Source organism: Podarcis bocagei (assembly GCF_964188305.1).
Source record: "Podarcis bocagei genome assembly, chromosome: 1".
NCBI classification, from domain to species: Eukaryota; Metazoa; Chordata; class Lepidosauria; order Squamata; family Lacertidae; genus Podarcis; species Podarcis bocagei.
In genome coordinates this window covers 112,870,314-112,894,821 of record NC_138125.1, presented here as the reverse complement: position 1 = coordinate 112,894,821, position 24,508 = coordinate 112,870,314, and the positions used below count along the sequence as shown (strand labels likewise).

General features: G+C 44.5%; 1 protein-coding gene and 1 long non-coding RNA gene across 4 annotated transcripts in view; one reads left to right on the top strand and one right to left on the bottom strand.

Annotated features, from left to right (window-relative positions):
* The window catches only part of TTC21B (tetratricopeptide repeat domain 21B), a 37,269-nt gene that overhangs the window by 10,047 nt on the left and 2,714 nt on the right, over window positions 1-24,508 (top strand). For 2 of the 3 annotated variants that reach the window (XM_081195928.1, XM_081195927.1), the window contains exons 6-28: window positions 1,285-1,442; window positions 2,180-2,264; window positions 4,746-4,844; window positions 5,758-5,950; window positions 6,221-6,318; window positions 7,888-8,088; window positions 9,434-9,563; window positions 10,143-10,300; window positions 12,081-12,305; window positions 12,854-13,092; window positions 14,120-14,192; window positions 16,103-16,213; window positions 17,469-17,607; window positions 17,703-17,809; window positions 18,796-18,984; window positions 19,110-19,220; window positions 20,450-20,531; window positions 20,807-20,957; window positions 21,640-21,801; window positions 22,182-22,377; window positions 23,381-23,605; window positions 23,879-23,999; window positions 24,419-24,486. In XM_081195928.1, coding sequence (XP_081052054.1) covers window positions 1,285-1,442; window positions 2,180-2,264; window positions 4,746-4,844; window positions 5,758-5,950; window positions 6,221-6,318; window positions 7,888-8,088; window positions 9,434-9,563; window positions 10,143-10,300; window positions 12,081-12,305; window positions 12,854-13,092; window positions 14,120-14,192; window positions 16,103-16,213; window positions 17,469-17,607; window positions 17,703-17,809; window positions 18,796-18,984; window positions 19,110-19,220; window positions 20,450-20,531; window positions 20,807-20,957; window positions 21,640-21,801; window positions 22,182-22,377; window positions 23,381-23,605; window positions 23,879-23,999; window positions 24,419-24,486 — 3,321 coding nt within the window. The remainder of the gene's footprint in view (window positions 1-1,284; window positions 1,443-2,179; window positions 2,265-4,745; window positions 4,845-5,757; window positions 5,951-6,220; window positions 6,319-7,887; window positions 8,089-9,433; window positions 9,564-10,142; window positions 10,301-12,080; window positions 12,306-12,853; window positions 13,093-14,119; window positions 14,193-16,102; window positions 16,214-17,468; window positions 17,608-17,702; window positions 17,810-18,795; window positions 18,985-19,109; window positions 19,221-20,449; window positions 20,532-20,806; window positions 20,958-21,639; window positions 21,802-22,181; window positions 22,378-23,380; window positions 23,606-23,878; window positions 24,000-24,418; window positions 24,487-24,508) is intronic. The other variant, XM_081195929.1, reaches the window with a different exon arrangement.
* Window positions 23,439-24,508, bottom strand: part of LOC308581977 — a 10,127-nt gene continuing 9,057 nt past the window's right edge. The window contains exons 2-3 of the long non-coding RNA XR_014005427.1: window positions 24,407-24,441; window positions 23,439-23,575 (exon numbers count right to left, since the gene is read on the bottom strand). This is a non-coding gene — a long non-coding RNA (uncharacterized lncRNA). The remainder of the gene's footprint in view (window positions 23,576-24,406; window positions 24,442-24,508) is intronic.

Below are 24,508 nucleotides of genomic sequence, written 5' to 3'. Positions count from 1 at the left end.
AGCTCAGTCAATGAGTCGCCAGGGGGAGCAAGGTCCCGCAAGGCTTGACGGAATCTATCCGGGTCCATCAGCCTCCGCGGGCGAGCCCAAATCGGCTCGCCACCTAAGCAGGGTGGGGGTGGAAAGTCAATCCTGGCTTTCAGAGCGTAGTGATCAGACCATGGCACCTTCATCGAAGGAGACATGATCACATCTATACCGGCGCCAAAGATCAAATCCAGCGTGTGGCCTGCTTGATGTGTGGGGCCCGAAACAAACTGGGAGAGCCCTAGTGTCGCCATGGAAGACACCAGGTCCAGAGCCTGTGAGGAGGGAGTGGCATCAGCGTGGAAGTTGAAGTCTCCCAATACCAATAGGTTAGGGAACTCCAAGGCCCAGCCGGCCACCGCCTCCAGCAGGCCTGACAGGGTGGCTGCTGGTGCGCTAGGTGGCCGGTACACCAGCCAGACAGCCAAGCTCTCCTCGGAGCCCCACACTAGGCCAACACATTCAATGCCGGGGATCGATGGCGATGGTAGAGCCCTGAAAGAACAATCTTCCCGGATTAATACTGCCACCCCTCCCCCCCGGCCCACGGTCCGTGACTGGTGGAGGACGGAGAAACCCGGGGGCGCCATCTCTCGTAAGGTAACAGTTACCCCTTCGCGCACCCAGGTCTCCGTCACACAAGCCAGGTCAACTCCCTGCGAGATAAAGAAATCTCGCAGGGTAGTAGTTTTGTTGCCTATAGACCTGGCATTGCACAACACCAGTGAAGGAGGTGAGTAATCCTTGCTCGCCCTACCCTCGTCTCTCGGGATGGGGCGCAGATTGGAAGGGGTACGAGCATATCCATATCTCGATCCCCTTCGCCTATTGATTTTCAATGCATTCCTATGGGAAACCGTGCATCGCAAGACGAAAAAACCGCAAGACGAAGAGAATTGCGGAACGAATTAATTTCGTCTTGCGAGGCACCACTGTAATGTGGTGTTCTCTGCATTACATATGAGATCAGGGTCCATCCATGGTTGCATAGAATCAGTCTCCAACTGTTTTTGGAAACTACAAATCCCATCATCCCTAGCTAGCAGGACCAGTGGTCAGGGATGATGGGGATGGTAGTCCCCAAAAAGCTGGAGACCCACATTTGGGAAACATGTGTATAGAGTTTCTGAAGTAGACTTTGATGTGTTTGAGACTAGAATATTGTTGTTTAGGGAGGGAGCGGTACGTTCCGTAAAACATCTTTCCTTTCTGCTTGGAAATGTAGAGGATTAAGGGATCTCCTTCGTGTTTCATTAGGCACAATATTTTGAAATGCGCCAGAATTACTCAGGAGCTTTGGAGATGGTGAATCAAATAATAGCCCACGCGCCACAATTCCTTCCTTCTTTTATAAAGAAAATGAAGCTGCAGCTGGCTCTGCAAGAATGGGAACAGGCAACCGAGACTGCACAGAGGTGGGTTGCTATTGTTTTGGGAAGGAGGCAGAAGGGCTCCAGTATCTTGTCATAGGCCTAATGCCCCCTCCCAAAGCCCGGGAAGCATCTGCCCAGCTTAGGGATGGAGGCATGATGCTCTCTCTCTCTCTCTCTCTCTCTCTCTCCCACCCACCAATCACCCTCACAAGCTGGTGCCTCTGGCGCTAACTCTTCTGCTATGAAAATTTCCACCACACACCACTGGTGGCAAGCAGTGCCTTGTTACCTTCTCACTTACCTTCTCTGCTTCTGCAGTGGGTTGTAGAAGGTCTTGGAAGGTGAGGTTCAATTATAGTACAGTGGTACCTCGGGTTAGGTACTTAATTCGTTCCGGAGGTCCGTACTTAACCTGAAACTGTTCTTAACCTGAAGCACCACTTTAGCTAATGGAGCCTCCAGCTGCCGGCGCACCGCTGGAGCACGATTTCTGTTCTCATCCTGAAGCAAACAAAGTTCTTAACCTGAAGCACTATTTTTGGGTTAGCGGAGTCTGTAACCTGAAGCCTATGTAACCCGAGGTACCACTGTATGAGTTTTTGCTTGAGAGCAGAATGGATTGGTGAGGCCTCTTGGACACTTAAGTGTTCTCTGTTTAATTGAACGCTGATAACTTGCCCAGGGAACTCCTTGTTCATATGAACGTTGGCCCTCTGTTACGTGAAAACATATAATCAGTCGTGTTGTAAAGATACAGCTCCTGTCTCATTTTGTTCTAGGTTGCTGCAGAAAGATGCTCTTAATTTGGACGCTTTAAAAATGGAGGCCATTCATTATTTGTGTAGGGAAGGAAATATACCTGAGGTCAGTACATAATTTAACATCCAGGTTTGCTTTAAGTTACTAATTATTTAAATATACATATCCTGAATAAATGAAGAGCACGGTTTGTCGTTGTTGGCATTTCTTCACTGTCAAATAGTATCTGCTAATTGGAAAAATAATAGCTACTAACAGTGCAATTCTATACATGTCTACTCAGATGTAGAACTCTGTTGGGATGCATCTTTAAAATCTTATATTCCAAACATAGGAAATTACAATTTCAGAAATATAACTATATTTTAAAGGCTGTGCTAGACTTTCTATTAATTAACACCCTATTAATTCTATTAACAGCGTGGCCCATGGTAAGTACATTGTAAGAACATGCTTTTGAATTAAAAACAAATCAAGCTTTTGTGGTACGTACAACAATCTAGAGCAGTGTTTCCCAAACGTTTTTGGGCAACGGCACACCTGTTTGCGGGAAAAAAATCTCGCGGCACACCACCATTAAAGCCCCGCCCCGTGACGTCAGCGCGCAGCGTCACGCCGGGAGGGACGCACAAAAGTTAAAGTTTTTTCCCTCCCCGCGAAGCAACGAAAGAGGGCGCCTCAACTCCGGGAGGTGGGCAGGGAGCGGGGGGAGCGGCCAGACGGGCTCCGCTGGGGGACTTTCGGCTGCCGGAGGCGGGGAAGGGGCGGCTGCAGCGGACCCGGAAGTGGTTGCGCCCATCGGGGGCGGTGGGAGCGCGCCGTGCGGGTTGGTGGGTGGGGGAAGGAGAGGAAGAGGAGGGGGCGGCGGCGGCGGCCGGAGGCTGGACGGATCCGCGCAGGGACGGCGCGCGAGCCGGGAGGAGGCGCGAAGAAGGAGGCAAGGCGAGAGCAGCGCGGCTCGGGATGCATTCGGACTGCCGGCTGCTGCGCCCGAGACGCGGGGTATGGTGAGCAGCCCATCTCCCTCCCACGGAACACAAGGCAATGTTCGGCGGCACACTAGTGTGCCGCGGAACACCGGTTGGGAAACACTGATCTAGAGCATAAGGAACCAAGTAAACTTATTAGGAGTTTGTTCTTGAGCAGTAGACCAGACCTGCCAAGATTGGGGATGCTGTGGCCATCCAAATGTTGCTTGACTCCAACTCCCATCATGCGTGACCATTGGCCACGCTGGCTAGGAATGATGGGAGTAGGAGTCCCAACACCATCTGAAGGGATACAGCTTCCCCATCCTTGTTTTTGTCCTACCACAAACTGAAGCTTAGGGAAGTTTCAGAAACGAATGTGATTTTTCTGTGTGGCAAAAGAGGGAATAAGGGTGCTATGCCTCAAGAACCACATGCTGAAAATCCTTTGGAGACTAGTTGGATGGTTCATGGATCTTTGGTCTAATTCTTTATGAGGAGGTATTTCCCCTCCTTCCAGTTTGCATTTTTTGGCTTTATTTTCCAGGGTGGAATGAAACCAAAGAGAAAGAGGTCTATAATAGTAAATTCAGTGTAGTCTTGGAAAGGTTAATTCTAAAACCACACAAGGAACGCTTAAAAGACGACTCCCGTTCTAGAAAAGTCGATGGAGATTGTAGCAATAATACATTTTGACTGTTGAGTCCAGCTTTTTATAGCTTCAAGACAGAAAACAGTTTTTGTTTTGCAAAACGAGAGATGGATAATTGCTTAAAAAATAAAATAAAATAAATTTAATGTACTTTGCTTAACTTGAGGAAAATATATCTTTAAAAATCTGTTTGCAGGGCAGCTTTTCCAGTACATTATTCTCTGGAAGGTTGTAGCCATATATTAGTTGTATGTGGTTGCTTCAGAGAAGGATTCCTTTTGATTGTGGTAATTGGAATGCAGCCATCCAAAGCTTAGCCTATGCTGCCCAATTAAGACATGTTTGCTAGACCGGACACAAAATATTCTTTTCTCCTGATGGTAAACATTTGATTTCACAAAGGACTTCTGCAAGGCTCTAGTCTAAACTCACGTATAAAGTACAGTGGTACCCCGGGTTAAGAACTTAATTCGTTCTGGAGGTTCGTTCTTAACCTGAAACTGTTCTTAACCCGAGGTACCACTTTAGCTAATGGGGCCTCCCACTGCCACCGCGCAATTTCTGTTCTCATCCTGAAGCAAAGTTCTTAACCCAAGGTACTATTTCTGGATTAGCGGAGTCTGTAACCTGAAGCGTCTGTAACCCGAGGGACCACCGTACCATGAAAGATGGAGTGTGTGTGCCTCATTTAGCTCTTAGGCATTTATTTAAGAGTATGTTTTCTTCTCTTGCCATTAAGTGGAATGCCATTAAGTATGCATTTGTATATTACAGTACTCAGGTTAGCATACACTGCACTGCTGCAATGCTTTCGGAGTGGGTTTGTGTAAAATGTGGCTGTTGGCATGAGAACACATTGCAGCTCCATATAAAATAATTTTATGGGGCTCAGCTGTTCAAAACCCACAGATTTCCCTCCCCATTTTATCCCCATACCAAGACCGGTGTTCATTTGCCCTTCCTCAGGCTTCCTCAAAGTTGGAAGATTTGATTAGTGCGTTGGATAAGTTGGAACCTCATAACCCCCAGCTCTTTTGCAAGACGGCGTTGGTGTTCAGCAGAACCGTAAGTGGGCATTTATTTTGGAAAGTAACATCGAAGACATTGATTGTGATCCTTTCGCCGTGAGCTGGTAATTTTCCCTTCATTAAAATGGGAAACCCCTGTATATGTTGGGCTAGGATTGGTACCTGTCAGGCCTAAATAACCCTGTACACAGATGTGTCTGAATCTTTTAGTAGGCTCTAGGCTTGTTTAGCTGTGCACCAAAGTGCTCTAAGAGATGCACAGCTGTTTCTGTTTCAGAATGGAAGGTCACTTGGAATCTTTCTTTATAGTATATAGTGCATTTTGATTATGATGGGAAATGAGCATTGGTTAATCTGTTGGTTGTTCCTCCCCACTCCAAAGGCCCCTTGTTTGTTGTGGTGGCTCCCCCCCCCCCCCCCGCCCGCCGCAAGGACTTTGTCTGTGGCGGCTGTCTTCTTGTGACAAATGGATTGCTTGACTCATTCACCCTGAGCAATAAATAAATAAAATTGAGCCGAGTGGTGGCATATAAGTGGAGGTTGTGCTCATGGCAAATTCACGAACTGATGTGTTTTGCCCTGAGCTGGGAGCTGTCAGGGGTTAGAGAGGGAGGAAAGTAGCTGCCATAAGTTGTGTAATCATGTGCATTGGCCGCTTTTCTGAATTCAGTGGTGCACTGCAGCATGAGTAGAGCGGAGGAACTGGGTTTTTACTCTGTGCATTCAATTGCAGTTTGTAATGCAAGGGACGTTCTTCAGGTGATTCTGTAAGTTGTGTTCATACCGGTGTTTCATGCCACCCAAACAAACCATCGCCCTTTCATACAAATGTTTGCAAATTTTTATTTTGACATTTAGCGACTGTTTCTAAAGCTTTAAAAAGAAAATAGTGAAGTGGAGGATTTTAAATCTGCTAAAGTGTTCATGTTGGAAACTGTTCTTGATTATAGTGTGGCCGCAACCCACTGATCCTTCATCAGACTCAGACTTTGGTGGAACGAGCTTTCAGCTTAGACCCCCACAATGCAGATATCGCTACAGAACTTGGCTACCAGATGATTTTGCAGGGGAAGACGAAGGAGGCCTTAAAATGGTACAAGACTGCAATGGCTCTTGACGAAACAAGCGTTCCCGCACTAACTGGTATGGCTTAAAAACAGGTTTGAGTTTTCAAGAGCATGCAAAGCTGATTCCTCTCTCCTCCCCGCCCCCCCGAATAATTTTATCACTGCAAGTAATCTGGGTGATTGACTTTTTTAGTGTGATTTGCTTTCTCATCAGCTTATTGCCTCTCGTTTTTGAGCCTCTCTTATGTTCCTATAGACTTTGAAGCCTGGTTTAATGAAAAAGGAATTCTAAATACTGAAGGCTCTTTGTAGGGCAGAGCTGAAATGGGATGACTTTGCATTACAGGAATTATCCGGAGCCAGCTAATGGAAGGGAAGCTAGACGATGTAGAGCAGCAGTTGGAGTTCCTGAACGAAATCCAACAGTCTATCGGGAAATCAGCAGTAAGAGAACGATCCTTTCCAAAAGTGCTTTGATTCTAACCTCACTGAGGAGGCTAGAATATTTATGTGGGCAGAGAATTCTTGACAGAGGGCTCCCGTCTTGCTTTTCTGCTCCTTGCAATGCCCAATTCTTGGGTTTCAAGGCAAGGAATCCAAATGTGTGCAAATATTTTTGAAGCATTTTTACTCCCAGAGTGGCTAACAAAGATCCGTAATGAGACAGTCCCTGCCCTCAGATTTGCAATCTAGAAAACGTGAGTGCCACAAAAGGGGTGGGGGAGCAAACTCTGGCACTATTTCTTAGTTACAGAGCTCTTAGATGGAGAGTTAAAAGAGAGGAGGAGCCAACGTTGCTTCAGTTACCCTGCTTCCCATCTCTCTCAGCTGCAGCTTGGTTGAATGGCTACTGCTAGGTGACATTCGAGGAAGGAAGGAGCCTGATAGAACTAGCTGTCGTAATCAGTCTACAGTTTCCCTCAAACTCTGTACAAAAGTAATTTCTAACCTGTTTCCCCTTCGTGTTGCTTTGACCTCTGTTGCTTACCCAAACAGATGATGATGATAACAATAAAAAAATTTAATACACATTTTTATTGGTTTTTAAGCAAATACAATAACCATTAAACACTTATCCTGCAATACACTGAATGGTGTTTGTTTTCTCCATTATATCCGCAATGAAAGGCCAAACCCTTCCTCCAAATCCTGCCTTTGCCCTGCTATCTTTGGACATAGACTTAAGCTCCACCCTGCACCACAGAGAACTAGTAGGCTTCTTACTGACTGCAGCACGGTGAGCGATAGCTCAGCAATGGAAGAACCAGACTGAAATACCCCTGAGCCTATGGGAAAATCATATCTGGGATATAATACTTTTTTTTTAATGTCCTTGATACCAAAGCCTTTGTGCGACTTACATAATGGCTGCATTGAGGGAAGGAAAAGATAAATGGAAAACCACTCCCTTCCAAAAACAAAGGGTGTCTTCCTGACTGTCACGGATTTGGGGAGGCAATCAGTCGCATAGTGGCAAGTTCAAATTGCTTTTGTGCAACAAACTCCCCTGCCCGAGACCTGGTGACAGTTGACACCTCCTCCTCTTCCTCCTCCTCCTCCTCGCAAATGAATCTTAATGAATGCTCAGTAAATAGCCAATGTCATCTAGCCTCCCTGCAAACTGTACTAAGAAATCAGCTCAAGAAACAGGTCGTTTGGAAGTGACCAGAGACTGTGCTCATCGAGCACAATCTGCTAACCTGCTGTCTTAATTTAGAGGTCTTAATTTATCGGGGGGGGGGGGAGAGAATGATACAATTAGTTGCTAAGCAACACAGGCAGTTTCTGGAACCAAACTACAAGCCTGTTCATTCACAAGAGTTCACTGAGTGAAGAATGTCCAGTGGGTTTTTATTATTATTAAGAACTAGATACATGCCAGGAAATGTGCTGCAAATCAGGGCATCTGGGTGCCAGAGGGCAATTTCTAGTTACCAGTGGTGACCAGTGCTAGGTGAATCATGACAGATTTAATTATAGATTTTCCCATGTAATTTTCTATTTGTTTTGTAGGAATTATCTTACTTGCGTGCAGTGTTGGCTATGAAGAAAAACAAAAGACAAGAGGAAGTTATTACTTTATTGAACGATGTGCTTGATACTCATTTTTCCTCATTGCAAGGCTTACCTCTTGGTGTAGAATATTTCGAAAAATTAAACCCTGACTTTTTGATAGAGATTATTAAGGAGTATCTTAGCTTTTGCCCAACGCAGGTAAGTAGCTAGGATTTTTGTCCTCCTAAAACAATAACCATTTATTATTATGCTTTGTGCTCAAAAGAAGGTTTCATGTTGAAGCAAAGACAATTAGGATGAATCGCCAAGATTCTGAGCACTGTCCATTATAAGGACTGAGCAATAATTAATAGCGGAGTAACTGCTAAAGGATTTTTGTTTTCCTTGTAAAAAAGTCCAGAACATTGTCATGACACAAATTAGGTGCGCTACGTTGTGTCATTGGTGGATGTGGCGAATATGTGAAAGATTCTGGTTGATCCTGGTCATCTCCTTAAAGAGCTGATTGTTTTGTTTTAAAATCTGGGATGGGGAAGCAATAATAGTAATAATGTTATTATTTATACCCCTCCCATCAGAACAGGTTGCCCCAGCCACTCTGGACGCTTCCAATACATATAAAAACATAATTAAGCATCAAACGTTAAAAACCTTTCAATACAGGGCTGCCATCAGATGTCTTCTGAAAGTCAAATAGTTGTTTATTTCTTTGACATCTGACGGGAGGGCATTCCACAGGGCGGGCATCACTACTGAGAAGGCCCTCTACCTGGGCGCCTGTAACTTCATTCTCGCTTTGAGGGAACTGCCAGAAGGCCCTCGGAGCTGGACCTCAGTCTCTGAGCTGAACGACAGGAGTGGAGACATTCCTTTAGGTAGCCCTACAGATGTTTGTTGGGCCCCACTCCCATCACCCATGACCATTGACTATGCTGGCTGAGGTTGGTGGAAGTCGAAATCCAATAACATCTGGAAGGACACAGGTTTGCCACATGTTTTAAGGACTCTTCTTGAGCTTGAGTGAGGATGACAAAGTAGGTTTGGGGCTTTGCTGTGAGAAGACTTTGAAATATTAGTAGAATCCGACCCCTAACTATATCTGTACTAGTTGGGTTCCTCCCTCCCTCCCTCCCCCTCCAAGTTTTTTCTTCCTGGAAGAGAAAACTGAAGATTTGTTCCAGCAGGAGTTTACGTCCACGTTCAGAACCAACTCTCATTATGCCTCTCTGCCCTCTTCTTGGCCTGCAAGAGCTTGCAGGCCTTCCCCCTGAGTCAGGCCAGCATGCCAGGGGCAGAGTGCTGTGTGGATTCATGGAGCTGCCTCAGCACACAGCCTGTGTGGCTGTAAGTCAGCATTGCCTCAGAAAGCACAGGTGCTTCGTTCTGGAAAAGATCTAGAAAACTGCCTGTTGAAAATACACTCAGAATTTTTACCTCAGCTCAGATATACATTTCATTGGGATTTATTTTTTTCCTCTTTAAAGAAAAAAACCCTTCCGCTTTCTCGATGTAATATATCAAAGTACCGTTTGTTTATCTCAAGCCTGCAGGTCGAGGACAACCCCCTTCCCCGCTTCTCAAGCCTTGTGCGTCCGTCCTTGAAACTGTGGTTAAAACTGTTCCTGGTCTCCTGCAGGCTGCCTATTTAGTCGCAAAGGTGAAATATTTGGCAGGTAAATCTCTCGAGTTTGAACCAATGCAAATATTACGTCAGTAGCACTTGCAAAAATAAATAAATAATAAAGCTGCAGTGTGGAGTGCTCTCTGTTAAGGATTACACACTCCACCCCACAATATCAGTTAGTATGCTTGGTCTGCACTGGGGTGTTTTGGTGTTCCCACCCCATCCTTAAACAGTTCCCTAGCCTGTTGCTACCTCCCTCATATTGTGCTATTTAGACTATGTAAAGCAGTGGCACCCGAACCTTGAACCTTGCAAATAGAAGAAATTGTTGAAGCATGTTTTGTAATTTGAAACTGTACTATGTGATTCATAAAGCACTGTAATAGCCGAGATGTAACTTGCAGCTGGTGACTGGTGTGCTCTCTTTCTTACAGCAAGTGATTTCATTGCTTCTTTAGTTGTTGGAATATTTTTTTAAAAAATGTAACCGTTTAATAAATAGTGCTGGGACGGAAGGAGGTATAATCAGTGGAAACGAACCTGTCTTGCAAATGCAATCCTAAGGCAGCTTGTCAGCATATTGAATTTGTTTCTCCCCTTCATTGTTTTGTTTGCTTCATCTGATTAGGTAACACTGAAGCATCCCAGAGCATCTTGCAGCACTGCATAGAACAGAATCCGTCACACGCAGATGCCCATCTCCTTATGGCTCAAGTGCATTTGTTGCAAAACAACTTCAAACTCTGTTCTCAGTCTCTGGAACTCTGCCTAAGCTATAACTTTGAGGTACACTTGATTGGAAAATCTAGCCCAGCATACTGAAGCTCTTTATTTTACTTCCATGCTTGATTGGCATTTTAATTTGCTGCCAGTATTATTATTACTTTTTTTGCCCATGGATAAATTGCCAGGACATCAATAACCGTCACATAACAAGGAAACATATGCATTTCGCTATTTAACAAAGAGCTCTTAGTTGAAATCGGCAACATCAAAAGTCAGTGCAGGGTTTCAGGCTTAGGAGTTGACTCAGCTTCGTGGTTTTTTTTCTGCCAGCTGTACGACAGAAACCCTACTGTGGTTGCAGCCCCAAAGCCCTGGCAGTATAAATTTGCTAGGCTTTTTCCTTTTATCTTCATATTCTTGCAAGCCCCATGAATTAACTTTAGACCCCTTTTGGAAACGTTGGGATTAAGTGAAACAGGAAACTACTGCTAACTGGCTTACTAGTTTGTCTGCTCGTTTTGTGCAGAGGGAGTGCATAGGCTCATTCATCTTAAGACGAAATGTTACCATGTGAATGCAGTCAGAGGTCATCAATCCTCTGGCTGGTGATAGGGCAAAAGTTAATAGGAAAAATAAATAAATGATTTATAAAAGGTAAAGGACCCCTGGATAGTTAAGTCCAGTCAAAGGCGACCATGGGGTTGTGGTGCTCATCTCGCTTTCAGGCCGAGGGAGCTGGTGTTTGTCCACAGACAGCTTTCCGGGTCACATGGCCAGCATGACTAAACCGCTTCTGGCGCAATGGAACACAGTGATGGAAACCAGAGCGCACGGAAACGCCGTTTACCTTCCTGCCGCAGCGGTAGCTATTTATTCGCATTGGCGTGCTTTCGAACTGCTACGTTGGCAGGAGCTGCGACAGAGCAACGGGAGCTCACCGCCATCTTTAGTGTGATGTAATAAGTAGTTCCCGGTTGTGATCTCGGTGCACACATAAATAGCAACCTTGCTGAAAGCTAAGCAGGTTTTCATTGGATCAGTGTCTCTAGGATCTCCCCGTATCCTCAGCTCCCTGAAGGAAAGGTGGGATATAAGTAAAAGAATTATGGGCCACTCTTGTTATGGGCCATTCTTGAGCAAATGGGTGTTATGGGCCACTCTTGAGCAAATGGAGGTAAGATCAACCTGAGTAGGACGTAGTTGCTTTAAAAGCAGGAGAGAGCCACTCCTGTTGTCCTGTACTAAAGCTTAGTGATTCTAGATTACTTTTGTAAATCGCTCAAAACAATGTACTGTATTTTTCGCCCTATAGGACGCACCATCCCATAAGGCGCACCTAGCTTTTTGGGGGGGAAATAAAGGGGGGGAAAATATTTTTCCCCCAGGCGCGGGGCTGGGGCGGGGGAAGCCCGACCCCAGCGCCCAGAACAGGCAACTCTCCGCAAGCCGCGGGAGCCCAGCGCAGGGCTCCCATGCCTTGCGGAGAGCTGCGCGAAGTCTGGGCGCGCTGAGCTCAGCACGCCCAGGCTTTGGCATGCAGGCAACTCTCCGCAAGCCGTGGGAGCCCGGAGATCTGCGCGAAGCCTGGAGAGCGAGAGGAGCGCACCGACCCCTCTCGCTCTCCAGGCTTCAGCAAAAGCCTGCATTCGCCCCATAGGATGCACACACATTTCCCCTTCATTTTTGGAGGGGGAAAAGTGCGTCCTATGGGGCGAAAAATACGGTACATAATTATCCCACTAATATAAGTATGATTTAACATACTAGATGGTTAGGGTTTTTTCTTTTCTTCTTGGAAGACTGTATGGGACATAGATGCTGATTATGTACTCTTCATTAGGTCAGAGAGCATCCTGTGTACCACTTAATAAAAGCTCGAGCCCAAATAAAGATGGGGGAAATAGCAGAAGCTGTTAAAACTCTGCAGATGGCAATGAACTTGCCTGGAATGAGAGCCGCCGCACCTTCCTCAAAGTCAAAAACAAAGAGGATTGAAATTGACGGGAGCGATCGTGTGTCCGTCTATCTGGAACTAGTAGATGCTCATCGGTTGAATGGTGAACAGGTATGACGAGATTCTGTTTCACACGTAAAACTGGTACATATCCTTTGGATGTGGTCTGCAAATTTTGGATACCTGTTAGCAGAAGTACAGTTTTTAGAGAGTGCTTGCGATCATCCTGCTGGCAGTTACAGATGATGGGTTGCATCCATTTGTGGAAGGAGAGGGGGAAATGTTTTTTCAGATTTCCTCCGTACTTCTGTACATGCTGCTTCCCACGCCTATTCTGGAGGGTTCCCATCTCTTTGGAGCTTGCTCACTGCCACTGCCCTTTCCTGCAAGGGAAGTACTTTTTTAGGGTACCGACTTAATTCACACAAGGCAATGGTGAGGCCCGGTAAGTCTAGTGGTGCTCTGTGTAAACCATTGTGTGCCACTGGGGTGCGAGGGGAGAACGCTGCCATAATGGCCGCCTTCCTAGCGCACAGGAGTTCCTGGGCAAATGCCTTGATGTGGAATGGTCTCTGTGAAAGTACAAAGTTTGAAAGCCACAGTTTTTTGCAGGGGCAATTTAGGCAGAGATTTAACAAGAACGATGGTCTCTTTTGAAGCACGAAGCCATTAAAGTCCTCCAAGATGCTATCAACGAATTTTCTGGCACCCCGGAAGAGCTGAGAGTTATGATTGCTAATGCAGACCTAGCCCTTGTGCAAGGCGACGTGGAAGCGGCTTTGACGATGCTCAGGAATATAACCCCAGAGCAGACTTACTTTGTTAAAGTCAAAGAGAAAATGGCAGAGATCTATCTGGAGCACAGGAAGGATAGGAAGCTATACGCAAGCTGTTACAGGTAAGAGCTTAGTTTGCCAAAATAATAATAATGTACCAGGTTCATTTGGTGCCTGTTTCTTCCTGAAGAAATAAACCACTTCACTGAAAAGTACTGTGTGTAGATGTACATTGATGTACAAAAAAGCCATTCATTTTGAAATATTCTTTAAAACAAAAATACACGTCGGGAAAACAGCTCTGAGTCACCGCAGCATTGATCAGAAACATACACCTGTATGCCAGCAGTTCTGCTCTCTCTACAGCAGAGGTGAGCAGCCTGTGCCCTTCTCTATGTATGTTTGGACTACAACTCCCATCATCCATGGCACTGGGGCTGATGGGAGCTGGAGCTCAAAAGCATCCCAAGAGCCACAGGTTCCCCATCCCTACTCTACAGTTGAAGCTGTCACAGGGCAACTGTGTTTCAGCCTGTAACCCCCCGCAACAAGGATGTGTCCATTTGCTTTTGGAATGGTACGGTTTTGCTTCTTTGGAAAATGTTGTCAATAAAATATTGTGCCTTTTTAGTACTTGCGGTGTCTAGGGAAGGTATTCAGAGCCCACAGATATCTGCTTCTTCCAACCAAAGTGTGTCCCCTTCTACCCCTTGCCTCAGTTTTTTTAAAGTCTTACAGTAAGTATGCTAGACTCAATTTTCCAGATGTTATGATTATCCCAGTTGTTCTCTTGGAGTCCTTTGTTTGAATGAAGATGCTCTTCTGAATCATTCTTTAGTTAGCTATGTGTTCTATGGCACAACTGTTACAGCACTGGTATCAACAAGAAAGCACGTCAGATAGCAGATTTCGCTGTCTTCCTTAAAACTAAGATTTCCAGGATAACAGTTCATCTTAATTTGCTTTCTCTGGAACACCTCTGTCCTTGTTAAATCGAAACGTCTGAAGACAAAGGAAGCAAACATTTGCCACCAGTCTATTAAACAAAAAAGGGGAAAAAATACCTGGCCATTGAAAGTTGGCTTACTGCACTAGTAGCAAACAGATTCAACTATTGACATGATTTATTTTCTTTCTTCTTATTTTCAGAGACCTGGTGGAGAAACTTCCAAGTTCCCACACCTTTCTTCTCCTTGGTGATGCATATATGAATATCCAGGAGGTATAAGCATTTGTAGCTTTAGGGGTTATGGTTAGAAGGTTTCAGTTCGGGAAGGAGCACCTCTGTTGTGAAAAGTACTGGCTTACACAAGCCCTGACCCCAGCCTTGTAGACATTTTGTTGTTGTCTTTGGCATCCATTTGTCATGAGAGACAATGGAGTGCCCCATCTGGAGGTGAAGTCAAACTGCTGTGTTAGCAGCACTGAAGTGACTCCTATGGGGTGCAAGCCTGGGCAGTGTGTATGGAGGTCCTGGGCTGCCCAGATGACAAGACCCCCCCCCCCTCTCAGCTTTGCCAATGTGGTCCAAAGAAAATTAAAACAATACTTTGGCACCAGCTTGCCAGAAAGAGGCATACAAGGCACCATCCAACAGTCTTAGGGACCCCATTTTGGATTTGTGTAGGGTTACTCCTTAGCCTTTCTTCTCCTGAAGATGTCCTGCAAGGCAGTGGGTACGGATTTTTCCTCTGGGTTTACTCCCAAAGTCTTTCTTACCTGCAAGGTGTGGAAGTTTAGGATCAAAGTTTTCCTTCTCCTCGATGGGCTACCTTTCCAAGTTGACGAGCCCCATCTGCCCCTCACTTCCCTATAGAGTAGGCATAGGCAAACTTGGCCCTCCAGATGTTTTGGGACTACAGCTCCCATCATCCCTGACCACTGGTCCTGTTAGCTAGGGATGATGGGAGTTGTAGTCCCAAAACATCTGGAGGGCCGAGTTTGCCTATGACTGCTGTAGAGCATGTGTGGAAACTGCCTTCTTGACCATTGGACCCATACTTGTTCTCATCCGCTCAATATGTTGGAGCCTGTCTTTGTATGCAGGGGAAGCTCCTAACTCACTGAGGGTTTGAAACCCATTGACTACTCTCACCTGGTTTAGCTAGCCAGCTGAAGCTGCTTCCTGGGGTGTGGCTGCTGTCGCATGCTGACATTGGTAGACATATGTAACCAGGAATTGCATGCAGTTGACAAAACCAAGCAAGTTACTAGAGGGAAGCCCCTCTCCTCTGTGTCCAACACAGAAATGCAGTTTTTTGTCTGTTACTTCCTCCTTGCAGGATAGTAACTTTCACGGGTTTATTTACAAGGCTGCCTGCCCCTCAAGAGGGCAAATGGAAAGAGAATGTACCAAATGGGATTACCATGAGGCTCTTCAAAGTTTTGTTTCCCCACTTGGCTCTGTGCCCTTGCCTTATCCCAAGACTCCCCACTGGAATCTTGTCTTCTGATTAATATTAATTGGTTTTGTTTTGTTGTATCTCTCTTGATATACTAGATATAGATATACCGTATTTTTCGCCCCATGGGATGCACCGCCCTATAGGACACACCTAGTTTTTTTTTGGGGGGGGATAAAGAAAAAAAATTATTTCCCCCCCCCCAGGCCCGGGGCTGGCACGGGGGAAGCCCGAGCTTCCCCCGACCCCAGCCCCCAGAACAGCCTGCTATCCGCAAGCCTAGGGAGCCGCGCCGGTCTCCCTAGAGCTGTGCGAAGGCCGGGCGCGCTCTTCAGCGCGCCCGAGGCTTCAGAATGCAGGCAGCTCTGCGCAATCCTCCAGAGCCCGGCGCGGCTTGGCACTGTGCTCCGGAGGGTCGCGCAGAGCTGTGCAGAGCCCGGGAGCGCAGGCAGCTCTGCGCGACCCTCCGGAGCCCAGCGTGGCTTGGTGCCAGGCTCCGCAGGGTTGCGCAGAGTTTCCTGAAGCCTGGAGAGCGAGAGCCTCTCGCTCTCCAGGCTTCAGCGAAAGCCTGTATTCGCCCCATAGGACACACACACATTTCCCCTTCATTTTTGGAGGGGAAAAAGTGCGTCCTATAGGGCGAAAAATACGGTAGATATAGATAAATAGGCCTTGCAATCATTCATGCTTGGGCTTCTCATGACCTTACTGTTATTTTTCTTTACCCTAGCCTGAAGAAGCCATTGTGATATATGAACAGGCTTTGAAGTTGAATCTAAAGGATGGAGCATTGGCTCGCAAAATTGGGAATGCCTTGGTCAAGACTCATAAGTATACAAAGGTATGTGAAGACTGGCTTGCATGCATCCTGATACAATCATTTCTGTAACATTTCCAGAAATACTTAACCTGCCCTCCAGAAGAGCCCAGGATTGTGTATGTCGATGTGCACACACAAAAATAATTAGCAGCATGAAGAATGTTAAAATATTCTGCTCTGAAGTTTCTAGCTCTCTCTCTCCTCCATCCAGCTCTTCCTTCCCCAGGTTTTTAGTAGCAGCAGCTGACCAGTACAAAAGTGAAACGACGCCAGCTAGCCAGAAGAGGGTGGTTTTTGTGGGTCAAAGCGAAATGCAGGTTTAAAAAATAATAATTTTTATGTTAATATTGTTTGTATGAAAACAAACAACAGTAACAAACAACTTGAGGGGGGTTAAAGGAAGGAGGGAGAGAGGAAGGAGAAGACTCCTCTCTGATGCACTGGAAATCTGTCTGAAAAATAAAATAAAAAATATCCACATATGGATTACACGACGCCCATATGCCCCCGTAAGTGTCCAAGTGTTACTGCGTGCCTATGGTATTTGGCTTGTTCGTGAATGGAGAGAGCTGTCAATGCATGATGGAGGACAATGCCTTATCTTTCCAGTGTTGCCACTCCCATTCCCAGTTTCATTTTCCATGCAGAATTTAAACTGTTGGCCTGTGAAGGGCACTGTGGGCTTTGGGGATGGTCACAGGATCAGAGAGATCAGAGTGCTTCATATAATCAAAATTAGCCGTCACCCAAAGGATATTAAAGTTGCTAAGAAACAGACTCCTTACAGCTTAAAAGATCCTTGCGGTGAGAGAAATTGGGATTGGGGGATGCACTGTCAGGCACACATGCGCAAGGTCTGAGGTCTGGGGCTGACAGTGCAGCAAACTCTTAACCCTTAGATTAAGAATGTTCATTGACCTAATTCAAAGCACATCATATCTTGTTGCAGGTTCCTTCTGCGATATTTTATTTTCAGGTTTGTGTATGATTTTTTAAACATATGTACAATCCATATAAAGAATTATTGAGCTGTGACCAGAACAAAATACGGACGTATCAAAAAGAAATTTGCCTTTAGTTTTATATTTAGCTATTAATCTGTGCAAAGTATTGATTTACTAGCTAAGATAGTCTGAAGGGAGCTAAGATATTCAAATGGCAAGCGTAATTTTCCATTTGAGTGTCAGGGAATCTTCTCCTTTCTGACACCTGCAGCTCCTTCAGAAATGTCAAACTGGATCTTTCAGATTATTTGTTTGTTCATTTATTATTTTAGGCAATCAATTATTATGAAGCTGCTCTGAAAACTGGGCAGCAGAATTTCCTTTCTTACGACCTGGCAGAGCTATTGCTGAAATTGAACCAGTATGAAAAAGCAGTAAAAGTCCTTCGGCAAGTTTTGGATCATGAGTCTGGTACGTACATCTTATTTGCTTCAGATTTTCTTAAGAAATAGAGAGATCACTATTTGTCAAGACTTTGTATCAAATATATCTCTATGTTTCTGCAGTAAATGATTTGTCCTCTCTGATGGAAGATACGCGTTACCATGTTCTTCTGGCAAAGGTGTACAGCAAAATGGACAGGACGGACGATGCTGTTGTTTCCTTACAACAGGTAAAGAAATATTAAATATTGGCGTGTTAGGCCTTTGGTAGCAGAAGAGAGATACTTGGTTACCTGGTAGCGATAGAGGAGATAAAACTTGAAATGGTCCAGGTCTGATATTATTATTACAGTGGTACCTCGGGTTACATACGCTTCAGGTTACATACGCTTCAGGTTACAGACTCTGCTTACCCAGAAATAGTGCTTCAGGTTAAGAACTTTGCTTCAGGATGAGAACAGAAATTGTGCTCCAGCGACGCGGCGGTAGCAGGAGGCCCCATTAGCTAAAGTGGTCTTCAGGTTAAGAACAGTTTCAGGTTAAGTACGGACCTCTGGAACGAATTAAGTACTTAACCTGAGGTACTACTGTACTTCTTTATTGCATTTGTATCGTACCTTCTCTCCAAGGAATAAGATGATGCACATGGTCTGCTCCTCTTCATTTAAACCTCACAAACAACCCTGTGAGGTAGGTTAGATGTAGATGCAGTGGCTGGCCCAAGGTCACCCAATGAGTAGTACCAGCAGAACAAAGAACATTTTAATGGTGATAATGAATTATTCCCCTATTGCATGTGTTTGGTGACTTCAACTTTCCCTTCTCTATTTTACATTAGTGACGTTAAAACAACTCCTGCCATCCCTTACAAAAGTCACTTCCTTCCACTTACAGACCTTTGACTGTTCAATTTGTTAAGGCATGTCAGGCAACAAAGGACCAGCTGTTTGCTCCCACCTGATCTCAGGGTTGTGGGTTCGAGCCCCACGTTGGGCAAAAGATTCCTGCATTGCAGGGGGTTGGACTAGATGATATTTGTGGTCCCTTCCAACTCTACAATTCTGCGACTCTTTTGTTGCACATATCAAGACAAGGACACATACAATACTGATTTAGAGAATTGGTCCTTTTTAAAATGCACAACTTGCTCCAAATCCACCAAACTTCACCCGATATTATTATTTCCTATTGGAAGCCTCTTTTGCTTTTCCACCAGGCTCAGGAATTGCAGGCCAGAGTATTGAAGCGGATTCAGATAGAGCAGCTGGACGCGGTTCCTGTACAGAAGCAACTAGCAGCTGAAATTTGTGCAGAGATAGCAAAGCATTCAGCGGCCCAGCGGAACTATGAGAAAGCAATTAAATTCTACAAAGAAGCTCTTGTTCATTGTGAAACGGACAACAAGGTCAGTGAGCACCAAGAGGAACCCTTTCCCCTCCAGCCTTGCTTAAGAGGTGTGGTGGTTGGGATGCATGTTGTAAATAGAATGAGAAATTAGTGAAGAGCTTCTATTTATATTTTAATCCTCAGGTGATGCTAGAACTAGCCCGTTTGTACCTTGCACACGATGATGTGGATGCATGCCAGCGCCAGTGTGCTCTGTTGCTGAAGAGTGATCCAGATAATGCGCCAGCTGCCATGGTCAGTTATACACATGCTCTCTGTAGGATGACTATTTAATGACATTATTTTAGGTTTTAAGAAAAACGATAAAGGGACACCTCTCTTGCATGAGCAGCTTTTCTCTATTGGAATATGCACTCAGAGCAATGTACTGATGGTAAGAACTACAGTGGAACCTCGGTTTTCAAACGTAATCCGCTCCGGAAGACTGTTCAACTTCCATAATATTCGAAAACCAAAGCAGTTACCTCCGGGTTTTCAGCGTTCGAAAGCCGAAACGTTCGACTTCTGAGATGCTTGAAAACCAAGTTTCCACTGTAATGTCAAAGAGAATCTAACAAAATTATTTTTAAAAAAACTTTTAACATTTAGTACAAAAAACACCAGCAATTTGCTAAACTCAAATGCTGACAGTTGACAGGCATTAACAAGCAAAAGCTTTTTGATACAAATGGTTTTTCCCAAGCCAACTAAAGTTTTATATAGAAAGATTCCATGGTAAGTCTCTCTTGGCCAGGTGTTTGAGAGCATAGGAGCCACTATAGAAATGGCCCTGCTCCTTGGCCTCATTGCCTGTCCGTAAACAGAGGGGTACAGACTAAAGGTGCACTCATTAACCTCTGAAAATGGAGAGAAACCTATGAGAGAAAGAGGTATGCAGAAGCAAGGGCTGTCAAACAATTGCGGAGCCTTAATGTGGTTCATAGCAACTCTGCCATTCTCTACATAAATGACATTTTTATGGAACTACCTGCCATGATCCTGAGTTCTCTTCTGGTCAGCCACTGCTAGTTCAGATCCTATTAGCATATACCATGATTTTTTACAGTCACTTATTACATGGAATCATGTTTGCCATCTTAATGCCCGTTCACCCAACTTGGGGAGTTCCTTTTTGTGCTCTTCACAATCCCTTTTTCTATTTGCTACCCTGAACCATTTGGCATCATCAGCAAACTTGGCCATCCCACAGCTCACCCCGACTCCAGATCACTTACGAACAAAATAAAATTTAAAAAATCACTGCTCCCAATGCAGATCCCAAGGAGCCATTGAAGCTGGTTGATTTTTGTTCTTTAACAGCTGTGGGTGTGGCCCCTGGGCATTCGGTGTGTGAAGAAGAGTTTAGCCTCTAGCCCATTTGAGTTTCGCACTTCGGTATGGGCTGATTTTGCAGGATAAAATTGCTGCGGAGAAGGTTTTGTGTTGCTTTCTGTTTCCTTAGCATCTCTGCTTTGCGCTTGTAGATGATGGCTGACCTCATGTTCAGGAAACAAGACTATGAACAAGCGGTGTTTCATTTCCAGCAGCTTTTGGAACGCAGCCCAGGTGAGCATCAGATCTTTTCATGGCTCCCTTTTAACAAATCTTTATGATAAAGCTACACGTTGATGTCAGAGCAATGCAGGCTCCCTTTCCACCATGCTAGAAGAGTGGGTGGATTCCGTCAGCTGCCTGCAGAGTGTGACACCAGCATCTCCCTTCTGCCTATCAAACATAGTTCTGGTTTTACTTAACACTCTTAGATTTTTATGCTTCTTTCTTGTGTTTCATTTTCACAATGTGCTTGCTTTCTGTAATGCCCGGAATGCTTACATTAACAGATAATTATGCAACGCTATCACGTTTAATTGACCTGTTAAGAAGAGCTGGAAAGCTAGAAGAAGTTCCAAGATTTATTGCCATGGCTGAGAAACATTCCCCCAGGACAAAACTGGACCCAGGTTTTCACTATTGCAAAGGATTGTATCTTTGGTAGGTGTGGCTAGAAAATCACTAGTATAGTGTCAGTGAGAAAGGGTTGGTTTCCTTTGCGTTCATGACACGCCAGCCAAGCAAATTCAAATAGTGTGGATGTCTGGTTCTTTCAGTTTACTTGTTTTCTTTGTCCTTCCTACCTTTACAACAGTGATGGGAGAATTTCCACTCTGCAGGATTAATGATAGTTTGGCCCAAACAAAGTCCCACCTATCTATCTGCTGACATCTTATGATGTCACACACAGGACAGGTAAACTTGTGGGGTCAAACTTAAATGGAAGATTCAAGAGTGCACTTAGAGGGTGATCCCAGTTCTCCTTTTTCTGCTGCTGGTCCTATTCAGGGTCTTTTGAATTTGCTGCCTTTTCCCTATGGCCCTGTAAATGTGCCAAGGTCAAAAAACAAATTACAGCTTGAAAATTCTTCCTTTTGAAATTGAGTCACTTGGTGTCATGTGATGACAAGTGGTTGACAGGTGGTGGCTCTTGGGGCACGGGAGTTTTGGATCCTGCCCACCAGCCAGATCCACTTCTCTACTCCTGCTTTGCAACTCCTTGGCTCTCTGCTCCCTCGTTTCTTTCTCCTTGGACTCTTCCTTTCCAAATACAGCTGCCTGCCAGCATCATTTTCCCAGTTTCCTTGTGTTTCAATTCATGCAAGTGTGATTTCCTGTTTAGGTACACAGGCGAACCAAATGATGCGCTTCGACATTTTAACAAAGCGAGGAAAGACAATGACTGGGGACAAAACGCTGTTTATAATATGATTGAAATCTGCTTGAACCCTGACAATGAAACAGTGGGAGGTGAAGTGTTTGAACACCTGGACGGTGACGCAAAGTGAGTGGCATTGAGATTTTTAGAACTCCTAGTATTTTAGTGCAGTGTTTTGTTTTGGTGTGTCTTGGCTGGCACATGGAAGAGTCTCTACAAATTCTTTTTGGGTGCCAGCAGTGAGTGACGGGTTGAATTCAAGCGGGGAAATGATGGGAACCAGATTTTATTTTATTTTTTACTGATTTCTATAAAAATGCATCATGGATAAAAGTTGATGACAGATATAGAATTAAAGGCTCCTAAAGGCTAAACTTGCGTGATATTGTCAGCCGGCTTTCTAGGGCTCATTCTAGCTATTTTCAAAATCCCGATTGAGTAATGGAAAGCAGAGTTTCTGATACACAAGAACTGATGCTGTTTCTTTTACGCATGTATGTATGAAGTAGCTCAACAGAGAAGCAAGAGTCTGTGCAGCTGGCTGTGAGAACAGCAGAGAAGCTCTTAAAAGAACTGAAGCCCCAGACAGCTCAAGGCCATGTGCAGCTCCGCATCATGGAAAATTACTGCCTTGTGGCAACCAAACAAAAATCAAATGTTGAGCGAGCGCTAAACGCCTTTACAGAAATTGTGGTTGATGAGGTGGGTTGTTTATAGTGTCTGTTCAGTTGAACACAGGTGTATTATACACATGTAGGAACCTCATACCTACAAATAAATGTATTCCATGCACTGCCCATTGCTTTAATAGTAGATTATATTTGTCATACGTGTGTCATACATGTGTAGGAAAACCTTAAACATGTTGCAGAGTTCAGCAGAGTTCCAAAAAATAGACCAGAGGCAATAGTACTTCATTCCGCAGAGCTTTACTTCTGCTGAAGGCAAATGTAGTGTAATGGTTATCAAATCCAATACAATCAGGACTTGCATACAGAGTTGCAGCACTTACAAACCTAACTCATAATAAGACTGAACCTGAACACTATACAGAAACACCACACCAGAAGGGAGAGAGAGAGAAAGAGAAAAGTAAAACTCAGGGTTCTTCTGGCCTATATTTATAGTCAGCATGACCTTAATTGGAAGAGATAAGAGAACTATTTCAAAGCAGCTTCCCAGAAGTTATAACCCAAACAATCATTAACCCTTCTGCCTCTCCTTCTCTCACACAGAGAAGCCTCTAGTAGCCTCCTGTATTAATCCAAATGGAAAAGAATCTTTACACACGAGATCAATACTTTCTGCACTAAGAAATGCAAACTGACAATATTAAATATCATTTTTCAGAGTGTAGTTGTACTAGGTAAAAAATGATTCTTTTCAGAGGTGTTTGTAACAGAATAATAAACATTAGTAAGGAATGCTGGGAATCTCTCCACCCCCCCCCCCAAGTTTGCAAGTTTCTTACTGCCACTGTTTTTTTTTCATGCAAGATAGCCGCTTGTGTGAAGTTTTATTGAATTAATCACATTGTGGCTTTAGAAAGGCATTTTTGGGGTTGCGATTTTTTTTTTCAACCAGCCCAAGTGCTAACCTAGAATAACCAGCCGCTGTCAGTGCCAAGCACTGTCCTTTTGAGAATGCTGACATTTGTACTGGGTTCTCTGTCTTCTGAGTTGCATCATATTGGTCTTTTTTGCAGAAAGATCACATCCCAGCACTTTTGGGAATGGCCACGGCTTACATGATCTTAAAACAAACCCAGCGAGCCAGAAACCAGTTGAAGCGCATTTCAAAGATGAACTGGAATCCCGTTGACGCAGAAGAGTTTGAAAAAAGTTGGCTTCTCCTCGCCGACATTTTCATTCAGTCTTCAAAATACGATATGGCTAGTGACCTGTTAAAACGGTGCCTTCGTCACAACAGGGTAACGGACAGGCCAGAAGTAATGCTGTATCTGTTCTGTTCATGTTTTCCTACCCCTGGAGTCTTTTAATTAATGAAACTTTATGGAAAGCAGGCAAAATGAGGCCGGCATTCCTTGAACTGGCTGACAGTGGTGAGGGCAGTGATTTATGACCTTCTGTGCGGTGCCATTGAGGGCCAACAGCACTTCAGCTTACAATTCAGTGGGTCAACAGGCTCTGCAATTTTAAGACTTGCTGACAGAGATTTCTCTCTTTTTTTAATTCTTTTTTAGTCTTGTTGCAAAGCTTATGAATATATGGGATACATAATGGAGAAAGAACAAGCATATAAGGATGCAGCTGCAAACTACGAGATGGCCTGGAAATATGGAAACCAAACAAATCCAACAATTGGTAGGTTCACCCTTAGCAACTTCATTTCATTTTCACTTCACTTTTAATTCATATAACGCCTTTCTATACTACTATACACAAGGCGGCTTACAAGCTGGAGAAACAACAAAATAGACAGCAAAGATCACACATGTAATCGAAATTGAAAACCGAGGTGATTCTTTGCAGCCAAGACTGGGGAGATCCACTCCAGCTCTCTGGCCAAACTCTCTGTGGTTAGTAGGTTTTTAAATTTATTATTAATTATTATTACATATTTATTAAATGCCTATGCCATTCTTCCTGCTAAAGGAACCTTGCTCAAAAAAAGGGGCTGCAGCAGGTATCCACAAGCTCTCACCTCCCCTTGTAAAATCCTAGGATTACATGAAAAGAGAATGCTACTTTTGCATTAACCTCTGACTTACCATTTTTTACAGGTTTCAAGTTGGCATTTAATTACCTGAAAGCCAAGAGATACATTGATGCAATCAATGTTTGTCATAAGGTAAACTTTTTTTACAAATATG